Source organism: Scyliorhinus torazame, chromosome 17, assembly GCF_047496885.1.
Source record: "Scyliorhinus torazame isolate Kashiwa2021f chromosome 17, sScyTor2.1, whole genome shotgun sequence".
NCBI classification, from domain to species: domain Eukaryota; kingdom Metazoa; phylum Chordata; class Chondrichthyes; order Carcharhiniformes; family Scyliorhinidae; genus Scyliorhinus; species Scyliorhinus torazame.
This window is the reverse complement of record NC_092723.1, coordinates 87,158,957-87,179,982: the sequence shown is the minus strand read 5'-3', so window position 1 is coordinate 87,179,982 and position 21,026 is coordinate 87,158,957. Positions and strand designations below refer to the sequence as shown.

General features: G+C 49.1%; 1 protein-coding gene across 2 annotated transcripts in view; it reads left to right on the top strand.

Annotated features, from left to right (window-relative positions):
- LOC140393989 (myosin-binding protein H-like) overlaps positions 1–21,026 on the top strand; it is a 242,394-nt gene that overhangs the window by 182,261 nt on the left and 39,107 nt on the right. For both annotated transcript variants that reach the window (XR_011935798.1, XM_072480715.1), the window contains exon 10: positions 12,616–12,670. Coding sequence is in view for 1 of the 2 variants with exons in the window: in XM_072480715.1 (XP_072336816.1) it covers positions 12,616–12,635 (20 nt within the window). In the remaining variant the exon portion in view is untranslated. The remainder of the gene's footprint in view (positions 1–12,615; positions 12,671–21,026) is intronic.

The window sequence follows — 21,026 nt, the reverse complement described above, 5'->3', positions numbered from 1 at the left end:
TACAGGAGCAGGGATGTCTTGCTGCAATTATACAGGGCCTTGGTGAGGCCACACCTGAAGTATTGTGTGCAGTTTTGGTCTTTTTATCTGAGGAATGATGTTTTTGCTGCAGATGGAGTGCAGGGAAGGTTTACCAGACTCATTCCTGGGATGAGGAGATTTTGAGTCAGTTAGGGTTATATTTGCTGGAGTTGAGAAGAATGAGGGGGAAACTAGACCGAGTAGATGCAGAAAGGATGTTCCCGATGGTGGGGGAGTCCAGAACCAGGGGGTCACAGTCTGAAGATACGGAAGCATTTAGGACAGAGATGAGGAGAAATTTCTTCACCCAGAGAGTGGTCGGCCTGTGTAATTCTCTCTCACAGAAAGTAGTCGAGGGCACAAGTTATGTGCTTTAAAGAAGCAGTTAGATATAGCTCTAGCGGTGAAGGGGATCAAAGGATATGGGGACAAACACTGGAAAGGTTACTGAGTTAAATGATCAGCCATGGTCTTAATGAATGGAGGAGCAACTCAAAGGGCCGAATGACCTCCTCCTGCTCCTATTTTCTATGTTTCCATGACTTCAGAACTTCAGTAATCTGGGTGCTATGTTTGAAGGTTGCCTCTGCGCAAAGCTCGCACTCCTCGGGGAATCGGAAGCTGCTGGGACTGATGGCCACCAAAGTCAAGAAATATGCTACCCCTAAATTTAGCGACGCCACTCTCGAGTGGAAACCCACTGTGATGTCTCCCACCCCCACTCTGCACGAAAGCTATCAAGCAAGGTCACCAATCCAACAGGGGAGGCAGGGAAGGAGTGCAGCATCTGGGAGGGCTATAAACACGGACAAAATTGTTGACATTGAGGAGCCAATGTGAGCAATGCCGTGAGGGGCTGTTTAGCACAGGGCTAAATCGCTGGCTTTGAAAGCAGACCAAGGCAAGCCAGCAGCACGGTTCAATTCCCGTATCAGCCTCTCCGAACAAGCGCCGGAATGTGGCGACTAGGGGCTTTTCACAGTAACTTCATTTGAAGCCTACTTGTGACAATAAGCGATTTTCATTTTCATTTCAATGGCAAGATAGATGAACAGGACTTGGCGTGAGTAAGGACACAAGCAGCAGAGTTTTGGATGGCCTCATGTTTGCAAAGGGTAGAATGTGGGAGACCAGCCAGGAGTGAGTTAGAATCAAACTTTGAGGTAAGAATAGCATGAATGAAGGTTGAACGCAGGCATGGGAGAAGTCAGGTGATGTTCCAGAGGTGGAAATAGGATGGGCGAGATCAGCTGTTCAGGCCGGAAGGACCTCCTGGCCCTGCTGATGGCGCACCCCCACTGCATCTTTCACAGTGGCATGGGGTGGATTCAATGGGAAATCCTATTGACAACGGCAGGACCAGAATATCCCGCTGCTGGCCAATGGCGGGCAACCTCCCAATGCCAGGAAACACACCGCGGAGAGGCCAGAGAATCTCGCCCATCGTCTTTGTGATGGAATGAATACAGGGCCGGTAGCTCTTCACAGAGTCAGTTAGCATGCCGCAATTGCAAAGGCCTCATGTACCCTCAGAAAGTGGCCAATGAGAGGTGTGGAGTCAGTGGCTAGGGGACAAAAGCAATGGGTGATTCAGGATGATTCAACGTTGAATCAACTGGAATAGTTCAGACACATGCGTGCTGACACTTCGACGTACCTTCGGGAGAAGGTGGAGAGAGACGGACCTTCGGAAGATACCTAGACTGGGGAGTGGATAATGAAGTTCAAGGAGTAAGGCTGAAGTGACTTACCTTCAGGGAGACAGGCAGAGAGAAGTCCTGGAGCACCATCAGATTGAAAAAAGAAAAAAACAGTGGGATGACTGGAGAGCTTTGCTGCTGAGAGATTGAATCTCAACAATTGGGAGTTGATTTGACATGTACTGAAGTACAGTGAAAAGTATTTTTCTGCGACCAAGGGAACGTACACAGTACATACATAGTAGACAAAAAAAGAATAATCGACAGAGAAGATTGACAAATGGTACATCGACAAACAGCGATTGGTTACAGTGTGGAACAGGGAGACAAACAAATCAAATATTAAAAATATTAACAATTGATAGCAAGTTAGTAGCCAGTGAATCTTATCTTCTATTTGTAAGTTTTTGTCAGATGTATTACGTGTATTAAGGATTCGTATGATTTATCAGTATTAATAAGGTTAACTAATAGTAGTGTTTGTTAGTATTAGTAAGGTTTGTTACCATTAGAAAGGTTTATTAGCAGTAATGAGGTTATTAATTAATAAATAGAGAAATGGCAGGACTGCTATAACGTCGACTGGCACATCCAGTGTTCAGTGAGGACTCTCAAACACTCAGTGTATCTGGGAAGTGTCAGCAGCTGAAGGCAGTTCCAGCTCTGGGGCGACATTCTCCTGTATCGGCGCGATGTCCGCCGACTGGCGCCCAAAACGGCGCAAATCAGTCGGGCATCGCGCCGCCCCAAAGGTGCGGAATGCTCCGCATCTTTGGGGGCCGAGCCCCAACCAAGGCCTTTGGTGCCCCGCCAGCTGGCGCGGAAATCACATCTCCGGGCAGCCGCTGACGGCATTCCCGCGCATGCGCAGTGGAGGGAGACTCTTCCGCCTCCACCATGGTGGAGACCGTGGCGAAGGTGGAAGGAAAAGAGTGCCCCCACGGCACAGGCCCGCCCGCGGATTGGTGGGCCCTGATCGCGGGCCAGGCCACCGCGCCCCCCCAGGACCCCGGAGCCCGCCCGCACCGCCTTGTCCCGCCAGTAAGGTAGGTGGTTTCATCTACGCCGGTGGGACAGGCATTTTAGCGGCGAGACTTCGGCCCATGCGGGCCGGAGAATCGTGGGGGGGCCGCCAACCGGCGCGGCACGGTTCCCGCCCCCGCCGAATATCCGTGCCGGAGAATTCGGCAACCGGCAGGGGCGGGATTCACGCCAGCCCCCACCGATTCTCCGACCCGGCGGGGGGTCGGAGAATCTCGCCCCTGATTTTTGGAAAGTGACTAGCAGCTAGTGTCAATGTGGCACATCTTCAAAGTTTGAGATCTTCATGGATAGAATGTTGGTAGATGCAATCTTTCCGCAGCTTAAAGGTGAGAGGGAAGAGGTGACCACCAGACTAGGTAGGTAGTGCAGGTGTTCCCTGAATGCGTCTCACTCACCACCTGGGGTGCAGCCAGAGCCAATCCATGACATGATGAATAGTTTAGATGTGCAGGGGGTATAAGGAATACTGGAGTAGCAATACTAATGATTAAGGGAACAGACAAGTGTTTCTGCAGCTGTGGACGTGACTCCGGGATGGGGTGTTGCCTCCCTGCTGCCAAAGTCAATGTTGTCACCGAGTGACTGCAGAGCACCCTGGAGGGGTAAGGTGAACAACCGATTGCTGTCATACACATTGGTACAAATGGCATAGATAGAGGGATGAGGGACGGGATTCTCCGACCCCCCGCCGGGTCGGAGAATCGCCGGGGGCTGGCGTGAATCCCGCTCCCGCCGATTGCCGAATTCCCCGGCACCGGATATTCGGCGGGGGTGGGAATTGCGCCGCACCGGTTGGCGCCCCCCCCCCCCCCCCGGCGATTCTCCGGCCCGGATGGGCTGAAGTCCCGCTGCTGGAATGCCTGTCCCGCCGGCGAGAATCAAACCACCTCTCTTACCGGCGGGACAAGGCGGCGTGGGCGGGCTCCGGGGTCCTGGGGGGGGGGGGTGCGGGGCGATCTGGCCCCGGGGGGTGCCCCCACGGTGGCCTGGCCCGCGATCGGGGCCCACCGACCCGCGGGCGGGCCTGTGCTCTGGGGGCACTCTTTTCCTTCCGCCTTCGCCATGGTCTCCACTATGGCAGAGGCGGAAGAGACCCCCTCCACTGCGCATGCGCGGGGATGCCGTGAGCTGCCGCTAACGCACCCGCGCATGCGCCGCACGGCAAAGTCAGTTTCGCGCCAGCTGGCGGGGCACCAAAGGCCTTTCCCGCCAGCTGGCGGGGTGGAAATCAGTTTGGCGCGGGCCTAGCCCCTCAAGGTGAGGACTCGGCCACTCAAGATGCAGAGGATTCCGCACCTTTGGGGCGGCGCGATGCCGGACTGATTCGCGCCGTTTTGGGCGCCGGTCGGCGGACATCACGCCGATTGCGGAGAATCCCGCCCCAGGTCCTGCAATCAGAATTTAGGGAGCCGATAGGAAATTAGCAAGCAGGACCTTAAAATAGGAGGATAAAGCAGATGAACGCACAACTGGAAAGATGATGCAGGGGGGAGGGCTTTAGATCCCTGGGACTGGTTCGGAGGGAGAGGGGACCAACTGGACAGGCCAGACAGATTTCACCAAAACAGGGCCGGGACTGACTTCCTTGCGGGGGGTTTTGTTCGTGTTGTAGGGAGTCTATCGGCTGTCAACTAATGGGAAAGGTGGAGAGGAACAAATTTGCAAATAAATCACAGAGATGCAGGAAAGGTGGAGTAGTAATAATGGAAGACCTTGAGCTGGCTTCTCCAGTTTTGAGGCTATGTCTGGAAGAAGTGTCTGGCCTTACGACCAAAATGTCGGCACCGATGCTCTGCCCGGTGGTAGACTAGCAGCCGCACCACGTAAAGCCCCCGGCCTTACCTGCAGAAACGGACAGCCGGGTCCGTGACCTGCGGCGGCCGCGCCGTACAACATGGCGCCAGCCACGTGCGGACCCGGCCTGCCAGATAGTGTCCCCCGAACCCCCCTCGCCACTCCCGGATCACCCCCCACCAGTCTCCCCAACCCCCGCTGAATTCCCCCCTGCCAGCGGAATGGCTCCGCCCCCCCTGCCCCACGACTGTGGTGGCGCTGGACAGTCCGCAGCTGCCACGCGAGGTCCCCGAAAATTGTGAGCACACGTGACCGACGCCATCGGGAAGTCGGCCCATTGGGGTGGAGTGGAGCGGCCTCAGATTTTGCCGTAAAAACGGATTCTCCGGCCAATCGCTGAATGCGATTTCGGCATCGGCAATCGTAGAATCCCACCAAGTTTTTCTCCAAATATAGGCTGGGAAATAATAGTGTGAAGGGCAGAGAGTGGCAAGAGTTTCTAGTGTGCTTCAGCAGAATTTTCTACAGCACTCAGTGCCTCCCTTCTCATTGGACACAAACAGACCTGGTTCTTGGAAATGAGCTGGCCAAAGTGGATTAAGTGTGAGTAGGGGAACACTGGGGGACAGAGATCATGGTATCATATATTTTAGGTAGAATATGGAAAAGAAAAAAGCACAGTCCTATGTGAAATTAACGAACTGGGGGAAAGTCAGCTTCAATGAGGAAAGGTTGGACCTGGGCCGAATAAATTGGAGTCAAAGGTTGGGAGGAAAAACAGTAACTGATCACTGGGCAACTTTGAAGGAAGAGATGATTACATAGATACATACATAGAAGATGTATGGAGGAGGCCTCTTGGCTCTTCGAGCCTGCTCTGCCATTCATCACGATCATGGCTGATCATCCAACTCAATAGCCTAATCCTGCTTTCTCCCCATAGCCTTTGATCCCATTCTCCCCAAGTGCTATATCCAGCCGCCTCTTGAATATATTCAAAGTTTTAGCATCAACTACTTCCTGTGGTAATGAATTCCACAGGCTCACCACTCTTTGTGTGAAGAAATGGTTCCTTATATCTGTCCAAAATGGTTTACCCTGAATCCTCAGACTGTGGCCCCTGGTTCTGGACACACCCATCATTGGTAACATCTTCCCTGTATCTACCTTGTCCAGTCCTGTTAGAATTTTATAAGTCTCTATGAGATCCCCCCTCATTCTTCTAAACTCCAGCGAGAACAATCCTAACCGAGTCAATCTCTCCTCATATGACAGTCCCGCCATCCCTGGAATCAACCTGGTAAACCTTCGCTGCACTCCCTCGAGAACAAGAACATCCTTCCTCAGAGAAGGAGACCAAAACTGCACACAATACTCGCAAGTGTGGCCTCACCAAGGCCCTGTACAATTGCAGCAACACATCCTGCTTCAATATGCGAAACCTCTCGCAATGAAGGCCAACATACCATTAACCTTCTTTACCGCCTGCTACACCTGCATGCTTACCTTTAGCGAATGGTGCACAAGGACACCCAGGTCCCGTTGCACACTCCCCTCTCCCAATTTACAACCATTCAGGTAGTAATCTGCCTTCCTGTTTTTGCTTCCAAAATGAATAACCTCACATTTATCCAAATTATACTGCATCTGCCATTGGTTTGCCCACTCGCCCAACCTGTCCAGATCTTGCTGTAGGATCCCTGCATCCTCGTCACAATTCACCTTCCACCTAACTTGGTATCATCTGCAAACTTTGAGGTGTTACATTTTGTTCCCTCATCCAAATCATTAATGTATATTGTGAATAGCTGGGGTCCCAGCACCGATCCCTGTGGTACCCCACTGGTTACTGCCTGACAATTTGAAAAGGACCCATTAATCCCTACTCTTTGCTTCCTCTCTGCCAACCAGTTTTCTATCCACCTCAATACATTTCCCCCAATCCCATGCGCTTTAACTTTGCACAATAATCTCTTATGTGGGACTTTGTCAAATGCCTTCTGAAAGTCCAAATATACCACATCGACTGGCTTCCCCTTGTTGACTGTACTGCTTACCCCTTCAAAGAATTATGGCAAAGTCAAGGTATATTCCCTCGAAAGCGAAAGGTAGGGCAAACAGAATCAGAGTTCCCGGGGTGGCAAAGGAGATAGAAATTAAGATAAAAGAAGAAAAAATGTGCTGATGACAGGTGTGAGGTAGAAAATACAACTGAAACCATGTTGAATATAAACGCTTCAGAGGAGAAATTAAGAAGGAAATAAGTTAAACAATGAGGAAGTATGAGATAAGCCCGACAGTTAACATAAAAGGGAACCCCAAAGTCTTCTATACTGAAATTGTAAAATGGGCCTAAAAAGGAACTTACATGTGGGGCAGAGGGCATAGCTGAGGTATTAAATGGATACTAACCAGGCCAATGTAAATGATGAGATAATTCAGACACCAGATGGATTTAAAATTAAAAAGGAGCTGGTATTGGATAGGTTATCTATACTTAAAGTCGATAAGGTACCAGGAGCAGATGAGATGCATCCAAGAATACTGAGGGAAGTGAGAATGGAAATTGCAGAGGCGCTAGCCATCATTTTTCAGTCTTCGTTAGACTCAAGGGTGGTCCCAGAGGACTGGGGAATTGCAAATCATAGAATCTACAATGCAGAAGGAGGCCATTCAGCCCATCGGGTCTGCACCGGCCATTAGAAAGAGGACCCTATTTAAGCCCATGCCTCCACCTTATCCCCATAACCCAGTAACCCCACCTAAACTTTTGAACACTAAGGGCAATTTAGCATGGCCAAACCACAGTGGATAGCACAATTGCTTCACAGCTCCAGGATCCCAGGTTCAATTCCCGGCTTGGGTCACTGTCTGTGCGGAGTCTGCACATTCTCCCCGTGTGTGCGTGGATTTCCTCTGGGTGCTCCGGTTTCCTCCCACAGTCCAAAGATGTGCAGGTTAGGTGGATTGGCCATGCTAAATTGCCCTTAGTGTCCAAAATTTCCCTTAGTGTTGGGTGAGGTTACTGGGTTATGGGGATAGGGTGGAGGTGTGGACCTTGGGTAGGCTGCTCTTTCCAAGAGTCAGTGCAGACTCGGGCAAAATGGCCTCCTTCTGTACTGTAAATTCTATGATAACCAGCAGATCTTTGGACTTGTGGGAGGAAAGCGGAGCACCCGGAGGAACCCGCGCAGACACTGATCGAAAGTGAAAACTCCATACAGTCACCCGAGGCTGGAATTGAACCCGGGTCCTTGGAGCAGTGAGGCTGTGCTAACCACTATGCCACATGCCACCCGTTACACCTTTGTATGTTGCACCATTTCTCAGAAAAGATAAACCAAGAAACTACAGGCCATTTAGTTTAACATCAATCATGGGGAAAGTTGTAAAAACATTAATTTGGGACAAAGTTAATAGTCACATGGACAGATGTGGGCTAATTAAGGAAAGCCATCATGGGTTTGTTAGAAAATCTTGTTTAACTAACTTGGTGGAGTTTTCTGACGAGGTTAGCAGAGAGGGTCAATGAGGCTAATGTTGTTGATGTGGTGTAAATGGATTTCCAAAAGGCATTTGATACAGTGCCCTACAACAGACATGTGAGCAAAGTTATAGCTCATGGAATAAAAGGGACAGTAGTAACATAGATACAAAATTGGCTGGGTGACAGGAAACAGTGAGTAATGATTAATGGATGTTTTTTCAGGCTGGAGGAAGGCTTGTAGTGGTGTTCCCCAGAGGTCAATGCTGGGTCTCGTGCTTTTCCTGATTTATAGTAACAATCTGGACTTTGGTACACAGGGCCTGATTTCAAAATTTGTTGAAATTAGAAAACTTGGAAACATTGAGAACTGTGAGGAGGACTGTGTAGAACTTCAAAATGACTTGGTGGAGTAGACAGATAGGTTGCAGATTATGTTCAACACCGAGAAATGTGAAGTGATTCATTTTGGTAGGAAGAAACATAGAAACATAAAAAATAGAAGCAGGAGTAAACCATTCAGCCCTTCGAGACTGCTCCACCATTCATTGTGATCATGGCTGATCATCAAATTCAATACCTTGATCCTGCCTTCCCCCCATATCCTTTGATCCCTTTAGCCCCAAGAGCTATATCTAATTTGTTCTTGAAATTACACAACATTTGGCCTTAACTGCTTTCTGTGGTAGTGAATTCCACAGATTCACCACTCTCTCGGTGAAGACATTTCTTCACACATCAGTCCTAAACGATTTACCCCTTTTCCTCAAACTATGACCCCCTAGTTCTGGTCTCCCCCCACTACCAAGAATAGTCTTTCTGAATCTACCCTGTCTAATCCTGTAAGGATTTTGAAAGTTTCTATGAGATCCCCTCTCACTCTTCTGAACTCCAATGAATATAATCCTAACTGATTTAGTCTCTCCACATATGACAGTCCTGCCATACCAGGAATCAGCCTGGTAAACCTTTGCCACACTCCCTCCATAGCAAGAACATCCTTCCTCAGGTAAGGACCCCAAAACTGCACACAATACTCCAGGTCTGGCCTCACCAATGCCCTATACAATTGCAGAAAATATCTCTATTCCTGGACTCAAATCCTCTCACTATGAAGTCCAACATACCATTGGCCTTCTTTACTGATTACTGTACCTGCGCGCTTACTTTCAGCGATTTATGTACAAGGGAATCAAGGTCCTCACAGCTCACCCTCCCATCCAACTTTGTATCACCTGAAAATTTGGAGATAATACATTTAGTTCCCTCGTCCAAATCATTAATATATAATGTGAACAGTTGGAGTCCTAGCACAGATTCCTGCGGCACCGAACTAGTCACTGCCTGCCAATCAGAAAACAAACTATTTAGTACAACTGTTTGCTTCCTGTCTGCTAACCAACTTTTTATCCATCTCAAGACACTACCCGTAATCGCATGTACTTTAACTTGACATATTAATCTGTTACGTGCGTCCTTGTCGAAAGCCTTCTGAAAGTCTAAATAAACTATATCCACTGGTTCTCCCTGATCAATTCTACTGGTCACATATTCAAAGATCTCTAGTAGATTTGTCAAGCATGATTTTCTTTTTGTAAATCCATGCTGACTTTGTCTGATTACACCACTGCTTTCCAAATGCTGTGCTATGAAATCCTTCAAAATAGACTCCAGCAACTTCCCTACTACCAACGTTAGGCTCACTGGTCAATAGTTCCCTGTTTTAACTCTACCTCCCTTTTTGAATAGTGGAGTTACATCTGCAACCTTCCAATCTGTAGGAACCATTCCACAGTCCAAAGAATTTTGGAAAATGACCACCAATGGATCTACTATTTCTAGGGCCACTTCTTTAAGTACTCTGGGATACAGATTATCAGGCCCTGGAGATTTGTCCGCCTTCAATCCCATTAATTTCCCCAAAACCATTTCTTTACTAATACTAATTTCCTTCAGCTCCTCACTAAAACTTGAACAGACAGTGAACAGACAATATAAAATGAAGGGTAACATTCTAAAATGGGCGCAGGAGCAGAGGGATCTGGATATAGATCATTGAAGGTCGCAGGACAGGCAGAGAGAGCAGTTAATAAAGCATAAAGTATTCTGGTCTTTATTAATTGGAGAATAAAGTGCAAGAACAAGGAGTTATGTTGAACTTGTAAAAGGCACTAACCAGTTCAGTTTCAGCTGGAATATTGTGCACAGTTCTGGGCACCACACTAGAGGATGGATGTGAATGCATTGGAGAGAGCGCAGAAGAGGTTTACAAGAATAGTTCCAGGGATAAGAAACTTAAGTTATGAGGATAATTTGGAGAGTTTGGGACTGTTCTCCTTGGAGAGAAGTAGGCTGTGAGGAGATATTCAAAATTATGAGGGATCTGGATAGTGTAGATAGGAATAAATTGTTCCCACTCGTAAAGAATCAAGAACGAGAGTGCATAGATTTGAAATAAAATTTCAAAAGAGGCAAAAACGACATGAGGAAAAAGCTGTTCTCGCCGTGAGTGGCTAGGATCGGGATTGCTCTACCTGAGAGTGTAATGGATGCAGGTCCAGTTGAGGTTTTCAAAAGGGAATTAAACTGTTTTCTAAAAACGAAGAGTGTGGAGGGTTTGGGGGAGAAGGCAGTAAAACGGCACTGAGTGAATTGCAGAAATGCAGATACGATGGGCTGAATGGCCTCCTGGCATCCCAATGCCCTCCACACCTTGATCAGGCAATTTCACATGAGCAGATATTCTTGCAAGATGGCAGTCACTTTAACCTCCGAGCATAAGGAAAGTGACCTTCCTTCTACAAACATTCTGCGGAGCAGTTTACAAAGTGAATAAGCATTTTTACAAATAGGTTTATAACTGTTAATAAATCTGCCTGTCATTTAACAGGATCAGAATGTCCCTATTGGCTGGAGTAGAATTGGGAGAATGGTAAATGAAGAACGTCGATTCTGATGCCCTAAATACCAATCATTTCTCTTCAAATCTGGGTGCTTTGCCAGCGCTTACTTGTTTACTGTGAAGAGGTATTTACCATAGGACCGTGTTCAGGGGCAGCTGGCTCTGATCCAACTCGCTACTAAAATAATCTCCCAACCTCAGCCAAATCCATTCTGGAATGTCCTGAGAGGAATTAGCAGCCCATTAGAAGCTGAGATCTGACCTGGAGGCTGCTGCTTTGCTTTGTACAAGCTGTTATGCCAGGATCAAACCTTCTCCCTCCATAGAGTCCTGCATCAGACTCTCTTTGCCACACTGTAACTCTTCTATCCCGACTACCCCAGCAAATTCTACCTTCACACCTCGCCCCTGCTACACTATAGTCACATGGTGTAGTCCCAATCAGACACTCATCCGTCCTGCAAGGTACTAGACCTCAGGCAAGTAGATCAATGAGCTTCATTCTAAACTCAATTCCGCGCCCAATCCTGATTCCTACTTTATTTTGAAATCAAGCCTGACCCTGAGCTCAATTTAACGTGCTCCCAATTTGAACCCCAAGCATGGTAGCACAGTGGTTAGCACTGTTGCTTCTCTGTGCCAGTGACCCAGATTTTATTCCCGGCTTGGGTCACTGTCTGTGCGGAGTCTGTATGATCTCCCCGTGTCTGCGTGGGTTTCCTCCGGGTGCTCCAGTTTCCTCCCACAAGTCCTGAAAGTCATGCTTGTTAGATGAATTGGACATTCTGAATTCTCCCTCTGAGTACCCAAACAGGCAGCGGAATGTGCTGACTAGGGGCTTTTCACAGTAACTTCATTGCAGTGTTAATGTAAGCCTACTTGTGACACTAATAAAGATTATTATTATAATTATAAACCGGCATCCCTGTCCTGAACCTGGTCAGATCACAAGCCCAATCCCTGACACAAGCCTGGTTTGAGCCCAATCCTGATTCCAATCCTCAGGCCAAGCTGACATGCTTTTATCATCAGGGTTAACTCTGATCAGAATCCACCTACCTAATTCCTGTGCTTCACCTTTTCCTGTCCAACCTTGCCACTGAGGCTAATTGATTTACCAACAGAACCACATGTTGTGGGTGACACACATGTTAACACAACATCTCGAGAGCAATTCACCCAGGTTTATCCAGCAGAGGTATGGTATTCGGGCATGGTGCTGGTATGTGAACATGTCCCCTGAATGTCTCAAAGTGCTTTGCAGCCAATGAAATAGGTTGAAGTGTAGCCATAGTTGTAATGAAGGGAAATCTGAGTTTATTCACAGCAAATTCACTAACAGCAATGTGCTCATGACCAGAGCATCTATTTATTGGTGATGATTGGGGATTAAATATTAGCCCAGACACCAGGAAGGACTCCTGGTTGTTATTCGAATAATGCCATCTGACTATATGTCTGCTTGACAGGGAAGATGGGACATTGGTTTAACATCCCATCAGAAAGCTGTCATCTCTGGCAGTACAGCTCTCCCTCGGTACTGCACTTGAGTATCAGCCTGGATTATGTGACTCTCTGTCTCATTCTCAAGATATCTCCCTCCCTTTATCCATTTCCCTCTCTTTCTCCTTTCTTTCCACTCTGATTGTGTTCTTCTTTGCTCCTTCTAGCTGCCCCTGTGCCCCAGTGAAGATTGGAACCATTCAAGCCAGTTCCTCCGGACAGGTGAGGCTTCAACATGTTTCTACAATACTGAATGCTTCCCCAAATTCACATTTCACACAATGAGTGTTGGGGAACAATAAGTCCACTGGAATTTCATACAGGAACAATTGACATATATCTCCAAGGTGACACACAGTGCATTCTAACCAAAAGATTTATATTAAATAAAGGCATTGTTATTTAGACAAAAGACTGGTTCACACTTGGATTTTACTGTGCAGCCAATTTGCACACAGAAAATCTCCACAAGTGGTAAATGGAAAAAAGGTTATGTTATGACACCCTGGGCCAGTGCATGGTCAATTCCAACTTCACAGACTCTGGAAATCTTTGTGTCCTCATTGGCCACAGGTGAGATCCCAGAGGGTTGGAGAATAGCCAATGTTGTACCGTTATTTAAGAAGAGTTGCAAGAATAATCCGAGTAATTATAGGCCAGTGATCTTGACGTCAGCGACAGTGAAATTGTTGGAAAAGATTGTCCGAGATTAGGGGCGAAATTCTCCCCCAACGGCGCGATGTCCGCCGACTGGCGCCAAACATGGCGCCAATCAGACGGGCATCGCGCCGGCCCAAAGGTGCGGAATGCTCCGCATCTTTGGCGGCCTAGCCCCAACATTGAGGGGCTAGGCCGACGCCGGAGGGATTTCCGCCCCGCCAGCTGGCAGAAATGGCGTTTGTTTCCCCGCCAGCTGGCGCGGAAATGCGGCGCATGCGCGGGAGCGTCAGCGGCCGCTGACAGTTTCCCGGCGCATGCGCAGGGGCGTTAGCGGCCGCTGACAGTTTCCCGGCGCATGCGCGGGAGCGTCAGCGGCCGCTGTCAGTTTCCCGCGCATGCGCAGTGGGGAGTGTCTCTCCCGCCTCCGCCATGGTGGAGGCCGTAGCGGAGGCGGAAGGGAAAGAGTGCCCCCACGGCACAGGCCCACCCGCGGATCGGTGTGCCCCGATCGCGGGCCAGGCCACCGTGGGAGCACCCCCCGGGGTCAGATCGCCCCCAGGACCCCGGAGCCCGCCCACGCTGCCTGGTCTCGTCGGTAAATACCAGGTTTGATTTACGTCAGCGGGACAGGCAATTCCTGGGCGGGACTTCGGCCCATCCGGGCCGGAGAATCCAGCGGGGGGTCCCGCCAACCGGCGCGGCCCGATTCCCGCCCCCGCCCAATCTCCGGTACCGGGATTCACGGCGGCCTACGGCCATTCTCCGACCCGGCGGGGGGTCGGAGAATGACGCCCAGGATCTATGCACATTTGGAAGTGAATGGTCTTATTAGCGACAGGCAGCATGGTTTTGTACGAGGGAGGTTATGTCTCACTAATTTAATTGAATTTTTTGAGGAGGTGACAAAAATGATTGACGAGAAAAGGCCTGTGAATGTTGTCTACATGGACTTTAGTAAAGCATTTGACAAGTTCCCTCATGGCACGCTGGCGCAAAAGATTAGATCACATGGGGTCAGGGGTGAACTAGCTGGATGGATCCAGAACTCGCTTGGCCAGGGCAGCACAGTAGCATAGTGGTTAGCACAATTGCTTCACAGCTCCAGGGTCCCAGGTTCGATTCCCGGCTTGGGTCACTGTCTGTGCGGAGTCTGCACATTCTCCCCGTGTGTGCGTGGGTTTCCTCCGGGTACTCCGGTTTCCTCACCCAGTCCAAAGATGTGCAGGTTAGGTGGATTGGCCATGCTAAATTGTCCTTAATGTCCAAAATTGCCCTTATTGTCAGGTGGGGTTACTGGGTTATGGGGATAGGGTGGAGGTGTGGGCTTGGGTAGGGTGCTCTTTCCAAGAGCTGGTGCAGACTCGATGGGCCGAATGGCCTCCTTCTGCACTGTAAATTCTATGAAAAAATAGAAGACAGAGGGTAGCAGTGGAAGGGTGTTTTTCCAAATGGAGGTCTGTAACTAGTGATGTTCCGCATGGATCTGTCCTGGGTCCTCTGCTCTTTGTAATATATATAAATGACTTGGAAGAAAACGTAGCTGGTCTGGTGAAGATTGTCAGGGAATACAACAGGAGATGGATAGGCTGCAAAATTGGGCAGAGAAATGGCAGATGGAATTTAACCCGGACAAATGCGAGGTGATGCATTTTGAGAGATCCAATTCAGGTGGGAGCTATAAAATAAATGGCAGAACCATCAGGAGCAGAGAGACACAGAGAGATCTGGGTGTGCAGGTCCACAGATCCTTAAAAGTGGCAGCAGAGGGGGAAATGGTGGTAAAGAAAGCATATGGCATGCTTGCTTTCATAGGACAGGGTATCGAATATAAACGCTTGCAAATTATGTAAATGTTATATAGAACGTGGTTGGGCCACATTTGGAATACTGTGTCCAATTCTGGTCACCGCACTACCAGAAGGACGTGGCGGCTTTGGAGAGAGTACAGAAAAGGTTTACGAGGATGTTGCCTGGTATGGAGGGTATTAGCTACGAGGAGAGATTGAATAAACTGGGATTGTTCTCCCTCGAGAGACGGAGGCTGAGGGGCAATCTGACAGAAGTTTATAAAATTATTAGAGGTATAGATAGGGTGAACAGTTGGAGGCTTTTTCCCGGGGCGGAAATGACAATTATAAGGGGGCGCAAGTTTAAGGTGACGGGGGGAAAGGTTCAGTGGAGATGTGCGGGGGAAGTTTTTTACACAGAGGGTGGTGGTGGCCTGGAATGCATTGCCAAGTGAGGCAGTTGAGGCAGATACATCAGCGACCTTTAAGACTTATCTGGATAGGCACATGAACAGACAGGGTATAGAAGGATACAGGCGGTTGGTCTAGACAGGACACGTGATCGGCGCAGGCTTGGAGGGCCAAATGGCCTTTTCCTGTGCTGTATTGTTCTTTGTTCTTATATGTGAATTAACCAATAATTTGTATATTTTCCTGAGATCTGGTGGTGCAGTGGTTAGCCCTGCTGCCTACGGCGCTGAGGACCCGGGTTCGATCCCGGCCCCGGGTCACTGTCTGTGTGGAATTTGCACATTCTCCCCGTGTCTGCATATGTTTCACCCCCACAACCCAAAGAAGTGCAGGTTAGATGGATTGGCCGTGCTAAATTGCCCTTTAATGGAAAAAAAAATAATTGGGTATATGTATATTTTCCTGAGCCTTGTCTGCTTCAATGGCTTACAGGCACCAGGGGCGGGATTCTCCCCTTCCCGGCATGGCAGGCCGTACTGGCACCAAGGAGTGGCGTGAACCACTCCGGCGTCGGGCCACCCGGAAGGTGCAGAAACAAAGAACAAAGAAATGTACAGCACAGGAACAGGCCCTAAGGCCCTCCAAGCCCGTGCCGACCATGCTGCCCGACTAAACTACAATCTTCTACACTTCCTGGGTCCGTATCCCTCTATTCCCATCCTATTCATGTATTTGTCAAGATGCCCCTTAAATGTCCCTATCGTCCCTGCTTCCACTACCTCCTCCGGTAGCGAGTTCCAGGCACCCACTACCCTCTGCGTAAAAAACTTGCCTCGTACATCTACTCTAAACCTTGCCCCTCTCACCTTAAACCTATGCCCCCTAGTAATTGACCCCTCTACCCTGGGGAAAAGCCTCTGACTATCCACTCTGTCTATGCCCCTCATAATTTTGTAGACCTCTATCAGGTCGCCCCTCAACCTCCTTCATTCCAGTGAGAACAAACCGAGTTTATTCAATCGCTCCTCATAGCTAATGCCCTCCATACCAGGCAACATTCTGGTAAATCTCTTCTGCACCCTCTCTAAAGCCTCCACATCCTTCTGGTAGTGTGGCGACCAGAATTGAACACTATACTCCAAGTGTGGCCTAACTAAGGTTCTATACAGCTGCAACATGACTTGCCAATTCTTATACTCAATGCCCCGGCCAATGAAGGCAAGCATGCCGTATGCCTTCTTGACTACCTTCTCCACCTGCGTTGCCCCTTTCAGTGACCTGTGGACCTGTACTCCTAGATCTCTTTGACTTTCAATACTCTTGAGGGTTCTACCATTCACTGTATATTCCCTACCTGCATTAGACCTTCCAAAATGCATTACCTCACATTTGTCCGGATTAAACTCCATCTGCCATCTCTCCGCCCAAGTCTCCAAACAATCTAAATCCTGCTGTATCCTCTGACAGTCCTCATCGCTATCCGCAATTCCACCAAACTTTGTGTCGTCTGCAAACTTACTAATCAGACCAGTTATATTTTCCTCCAAATCATTTATATATACTACAAACAGCAAAGGTCCCAGCACTGATCCCTGTGGAACACCACTGGTCACAGCCCTTCAATTAGAAAAGCATCCTTCCATTGCTACTCTCTGTCTTCTATGACCTAGCCAGTTCTGTATCCACCTTGCCAGCTCACCCCTGATCCCGTGTGACTTCATCTTTTGTACTAGTCTACCATGAGGGACCTTGTCAAAGGCCTTACTGAAGTCCATAAAGACAACATCCACTGCCCTACCTGCATCAATTATCTTAGTGACCTCCTCGAAAAACTCTATCAAGTTAATGAGACACGACCTCCCCTTCACAAAACCATGCTGCCTCTCACTAATACGTCCATTTGCTTCCAAATGGGAGTAGATCCTGTCTCGAAGAATTCTCTCCAGTAATTTCCCTACCACTGAAGTAAGGCTCACCAGCCTGTAGTTCCCTGGATTATCCTTGCTACCCTTCTTAAACAGAGGAACAACATTGGCTATTCTCCAGTCCTCCGGGACATCACCTGAAGACAGTGAGGATCCAAAGATTTCTGTCAAGGCCTCAACAATTTCCTCTCCAGCCTCCTTCAGTATTCTGGGGTAGATCCCATCAGGCCCTGGGGAATTATCTACCTTAATATTTTTTAAGACACCCAACACCTCGTCTTTTTGGATCTCAATGTGACCCAGGCTATCTACACACCCTTCTCCAGACTCAACATCTACCAATTTCTTCTCTTTGGTGAATACTGATGCAAAGTATTCATTTAGTACCCCACCCATTTCCTCTGGCTCCACACATAGATTCCCTTGCCTATCCTTCAGTGAGCCAACCCTTTCCCTGGCTACCCTCTTGCTTTTTATGTACGTGTAAAAAGCCTTGGGATTTTCCTTAACCCAATGACTTTTCGTGACCCCTACTAGCCCTCCTGACTCCTTGCTTAAGTTCCTTCCTACTTTCCTTATATTCCACACAGGCTTCGTCTGTTCCCAGCCTTTTAGCCCTGACAAATGCCTCCTTTTTCTTTTTGACGAGGCCTACAACATCTCTCGTTATCCAAGGTTCCCGAAAATTGCCGTATTTATCCTTCTTCCTGACAGGAACATGCCGGTCCTGAATTCCTTTCAACTGACACTTGAAAGCCTCCCACATGTCAGATGTTGATTTGCCCTCAAACATCCGCCCCCAATCTAGGTTCTTCAGTTCCCGCCTAATATTGTTATAATTAGCCTTCCCCCAATTTCGCAAATTCATCCTAGGACCACTCTTATCCTTGTCCACCAGTACTTTAAAACTTACTGAATTGTGGTCACTGTTACCGAAATGCTCCCCTACTGAAACATCTACCACCTGGCCAGGCTCATTCCCCAATACCAGGTCCAGTACCGCCCCTTCCCTATGCATCCGGTTGTAGCAGAACCTGCCGAAAGGGGTGTTGAAGGCATAGCTTTCGGCTGGAGGGATCAAGTTGGATCTGCCAAAACCCCTTAGAAGCATCCAGTTTCGTAAATATTTTCGCCTGGGCCATTTCACTGGTGATCTCCTCCCGTTTGGGTATGGGATAATGTTCCCTCATGATATTATTATTGAGGTCTTTGGGGTCAATACAGATGCGGAGCTCGCCGGAGGGCTTCTTGACACACACCATGGAGCTGACCCACGGCGTGGGCTCCGTGACCCTGGATAGGACCCCTTGGTCCTGGAGATCCTGCAGCTGCAGCTTGAGGCGGTCTTTAAGTGGCGCAGGAACCCTGCAAGGTGCGTGAATGACCGGGATGGCGTCCGGTTTGAGGCAAATCGGTAGGTGTATGGCAGTGTTCCCATGCCCTCGAATGCCTCCTGGTTGTGGGTGAGGAGGGATTGGAGCTGTGCGTTGAACTCTGCATCCGGGAAGTCAGATGTGCCGACTGGAGAGAGAAAGTGGACTCGTTGCATGAGGTGGAGAGCCTTGCATGCCTGTACGCCCAGCAGGGAGTCCTTCGATGAGCCGACTGTCTCGAACGAGAGTGTGGCCGTGTGTGTGTTGTGTGTCACCTGGAGCTGGCAGGATCCCATAGCCAGGATAACGGTCCCGTTGTAGTCGACCATCCTGCACCGGGATGGCCAGATTGGTGGTCTGACCTTCATGGCGTAGAAGGCGGACATCGCTATGAGGTTGGCGGAGGCGCCAGTGTCCAGGCGGAAAGTAATCGGCGATCGGTTGACCGTCAGGGTGGCACACCATTCATCACCCGGATTGATTGTGTTGACCCGGTTCACATCAATGACCGCAACCCGGAAGGTGTCTTGGTCATCTGCGTCATCGGTTTGGATGTCGTGATGTGGAGGCTGAATGGTCCGCACGTTCCTGCGAGGTTGTCGGAGATGCGGAAGATCAACAGGTTGAGCCGCTCGACAGTAGGCAGCGTCGTGGCCCATCTTGCCACAGCGTAGGCATTGTCGGTTTTTTGCGGGACATTGCCCTTTTAAATGTGCAGCTCCACAGTTGCCGCACGTCGTGACGTCATGGCGTTCGTTACGCCACTGCGCATGCGCAGTTCGGTCTTGCATCGAGCGCACCTGCGCATCACGTCTCTCAGTGTTGCCGTAGGTTTTGGCGCGCACAAGCACGGGAGGCCTCGAAAAGCACGCGAAACAGCCGCCCTCGTCCGGGCCGCGGGCCGGGAGAAACCCGATCGCTTGGATGCGTTCGGCCTCGTAGGGCACCTGGCTCACCGCTCCGGTCGCGTAGGACTCCCCTCCGTGCCGATTCGGTCGCCTGAAATTGGGCATAGCGGCTAGTCGCGTTCTCGTGCAGGACACAGGCTTCAACTGCAGATGCTAAGGTCAGGCCTTTTATTTTTAGAAGCTGCTGGCGTAGGCTGCAGGAGGCAACCCCAAAAACGATCTGGTCCCGGATCATGGACTCTGAGGTGGTGTCGTAACCGCAGGACTGCGCGAGTATGCGGAGATACGTCAGGAAGGACTGAAAGAGCTCATCCTTCCCTTGCAGGCGCTGCTGGAAGACATACCTCTCAAAGCTCTCGTTGACCTCAACGTTGAAGTGTTGGTCGAGCTTGAGGAGGACCGTGTCATATTTAGATGACACGGATGTTGAGTGTGTGAATGTCAGTGTATATTAGACTGCAGACTGCAGGGTGTGTGAACTTAAGTGTATATTAGATTGCAGGATGCAGGGTGTGTGAATTTCAGTGTATATTAGACTGCAGACTGCAGGGTGTGTGAACTTAAGTGTATATTAGATTGCAGGATGCAGGGTGTGTGAATTTCAGTGTATATTAGACTGCAGACTGCAGGGTGTGTGAACTTAAGTGTATATTAGATTGCAGGATGTAAGGTGTGTGAATTTCAGTGTATATTAGACTGCAGACTGCAGGGTGTGTGAACTTAAGTGTATATTAGATTGCAGGATGTAAGGTGTGTGAATTTCAGTGTATATTAGATTGCAGGCTGTGGGGCGTTGATTTTCAGTGTGTGTCAGATTGCTGGATGAATTGTGTTGAGGTTCTGATGTTTGTAGTATCACTCATGCATTGCGACTGGGATATGGGTTTTCTACCTTGACCACTTGTGTCATTAAATCTCTTATTGCACTAGAACAGCGTCCCGAGCAATGTCTTCCTCACCATCATTCCTTCTCTTTCCGAATTGGTTCTATCGATAACACTACACCCCCCCCCCCCCGCCCCCCCCCCCCCCCACTCTCCCCACTCCACATCCCTTCCCCCCAGCCTGCGCATGGAGGGTATTCATCCTTCTGTCCGCCTTGCCTACCAGTATTTCCTCTTCCACACCATAGAACCTGGATCCCCTCTCTAAGCACTGTGACATCCTTCATCATTGATCATCAACGATACTGATGAAAGTGAGAATTAAAATTTCAGAGGCACCGGCCATAATCTTTCAATCTTGCTTTGACTCAGTAGTGGAGCCATAAGATCATTAGACCATAAGACATAGGAGCAGCATTAGGCCATTCAGCCCATCGAGTCTGCTCTGCCATTCAATCATGGCTGATATGCTTCTCATCCCCATTCTCTTGTCTTCTCCCCATAACCCTTGATCCCCTTATTAATCAAGAACCTATCTATCTCTGTCTTAAAGACACTCAGTGATTTGGCCTCCACAGCCTTCTGCGGCAAAGTGTTCCACAGATTCACCACCCTCTGGCTGAAGAAATT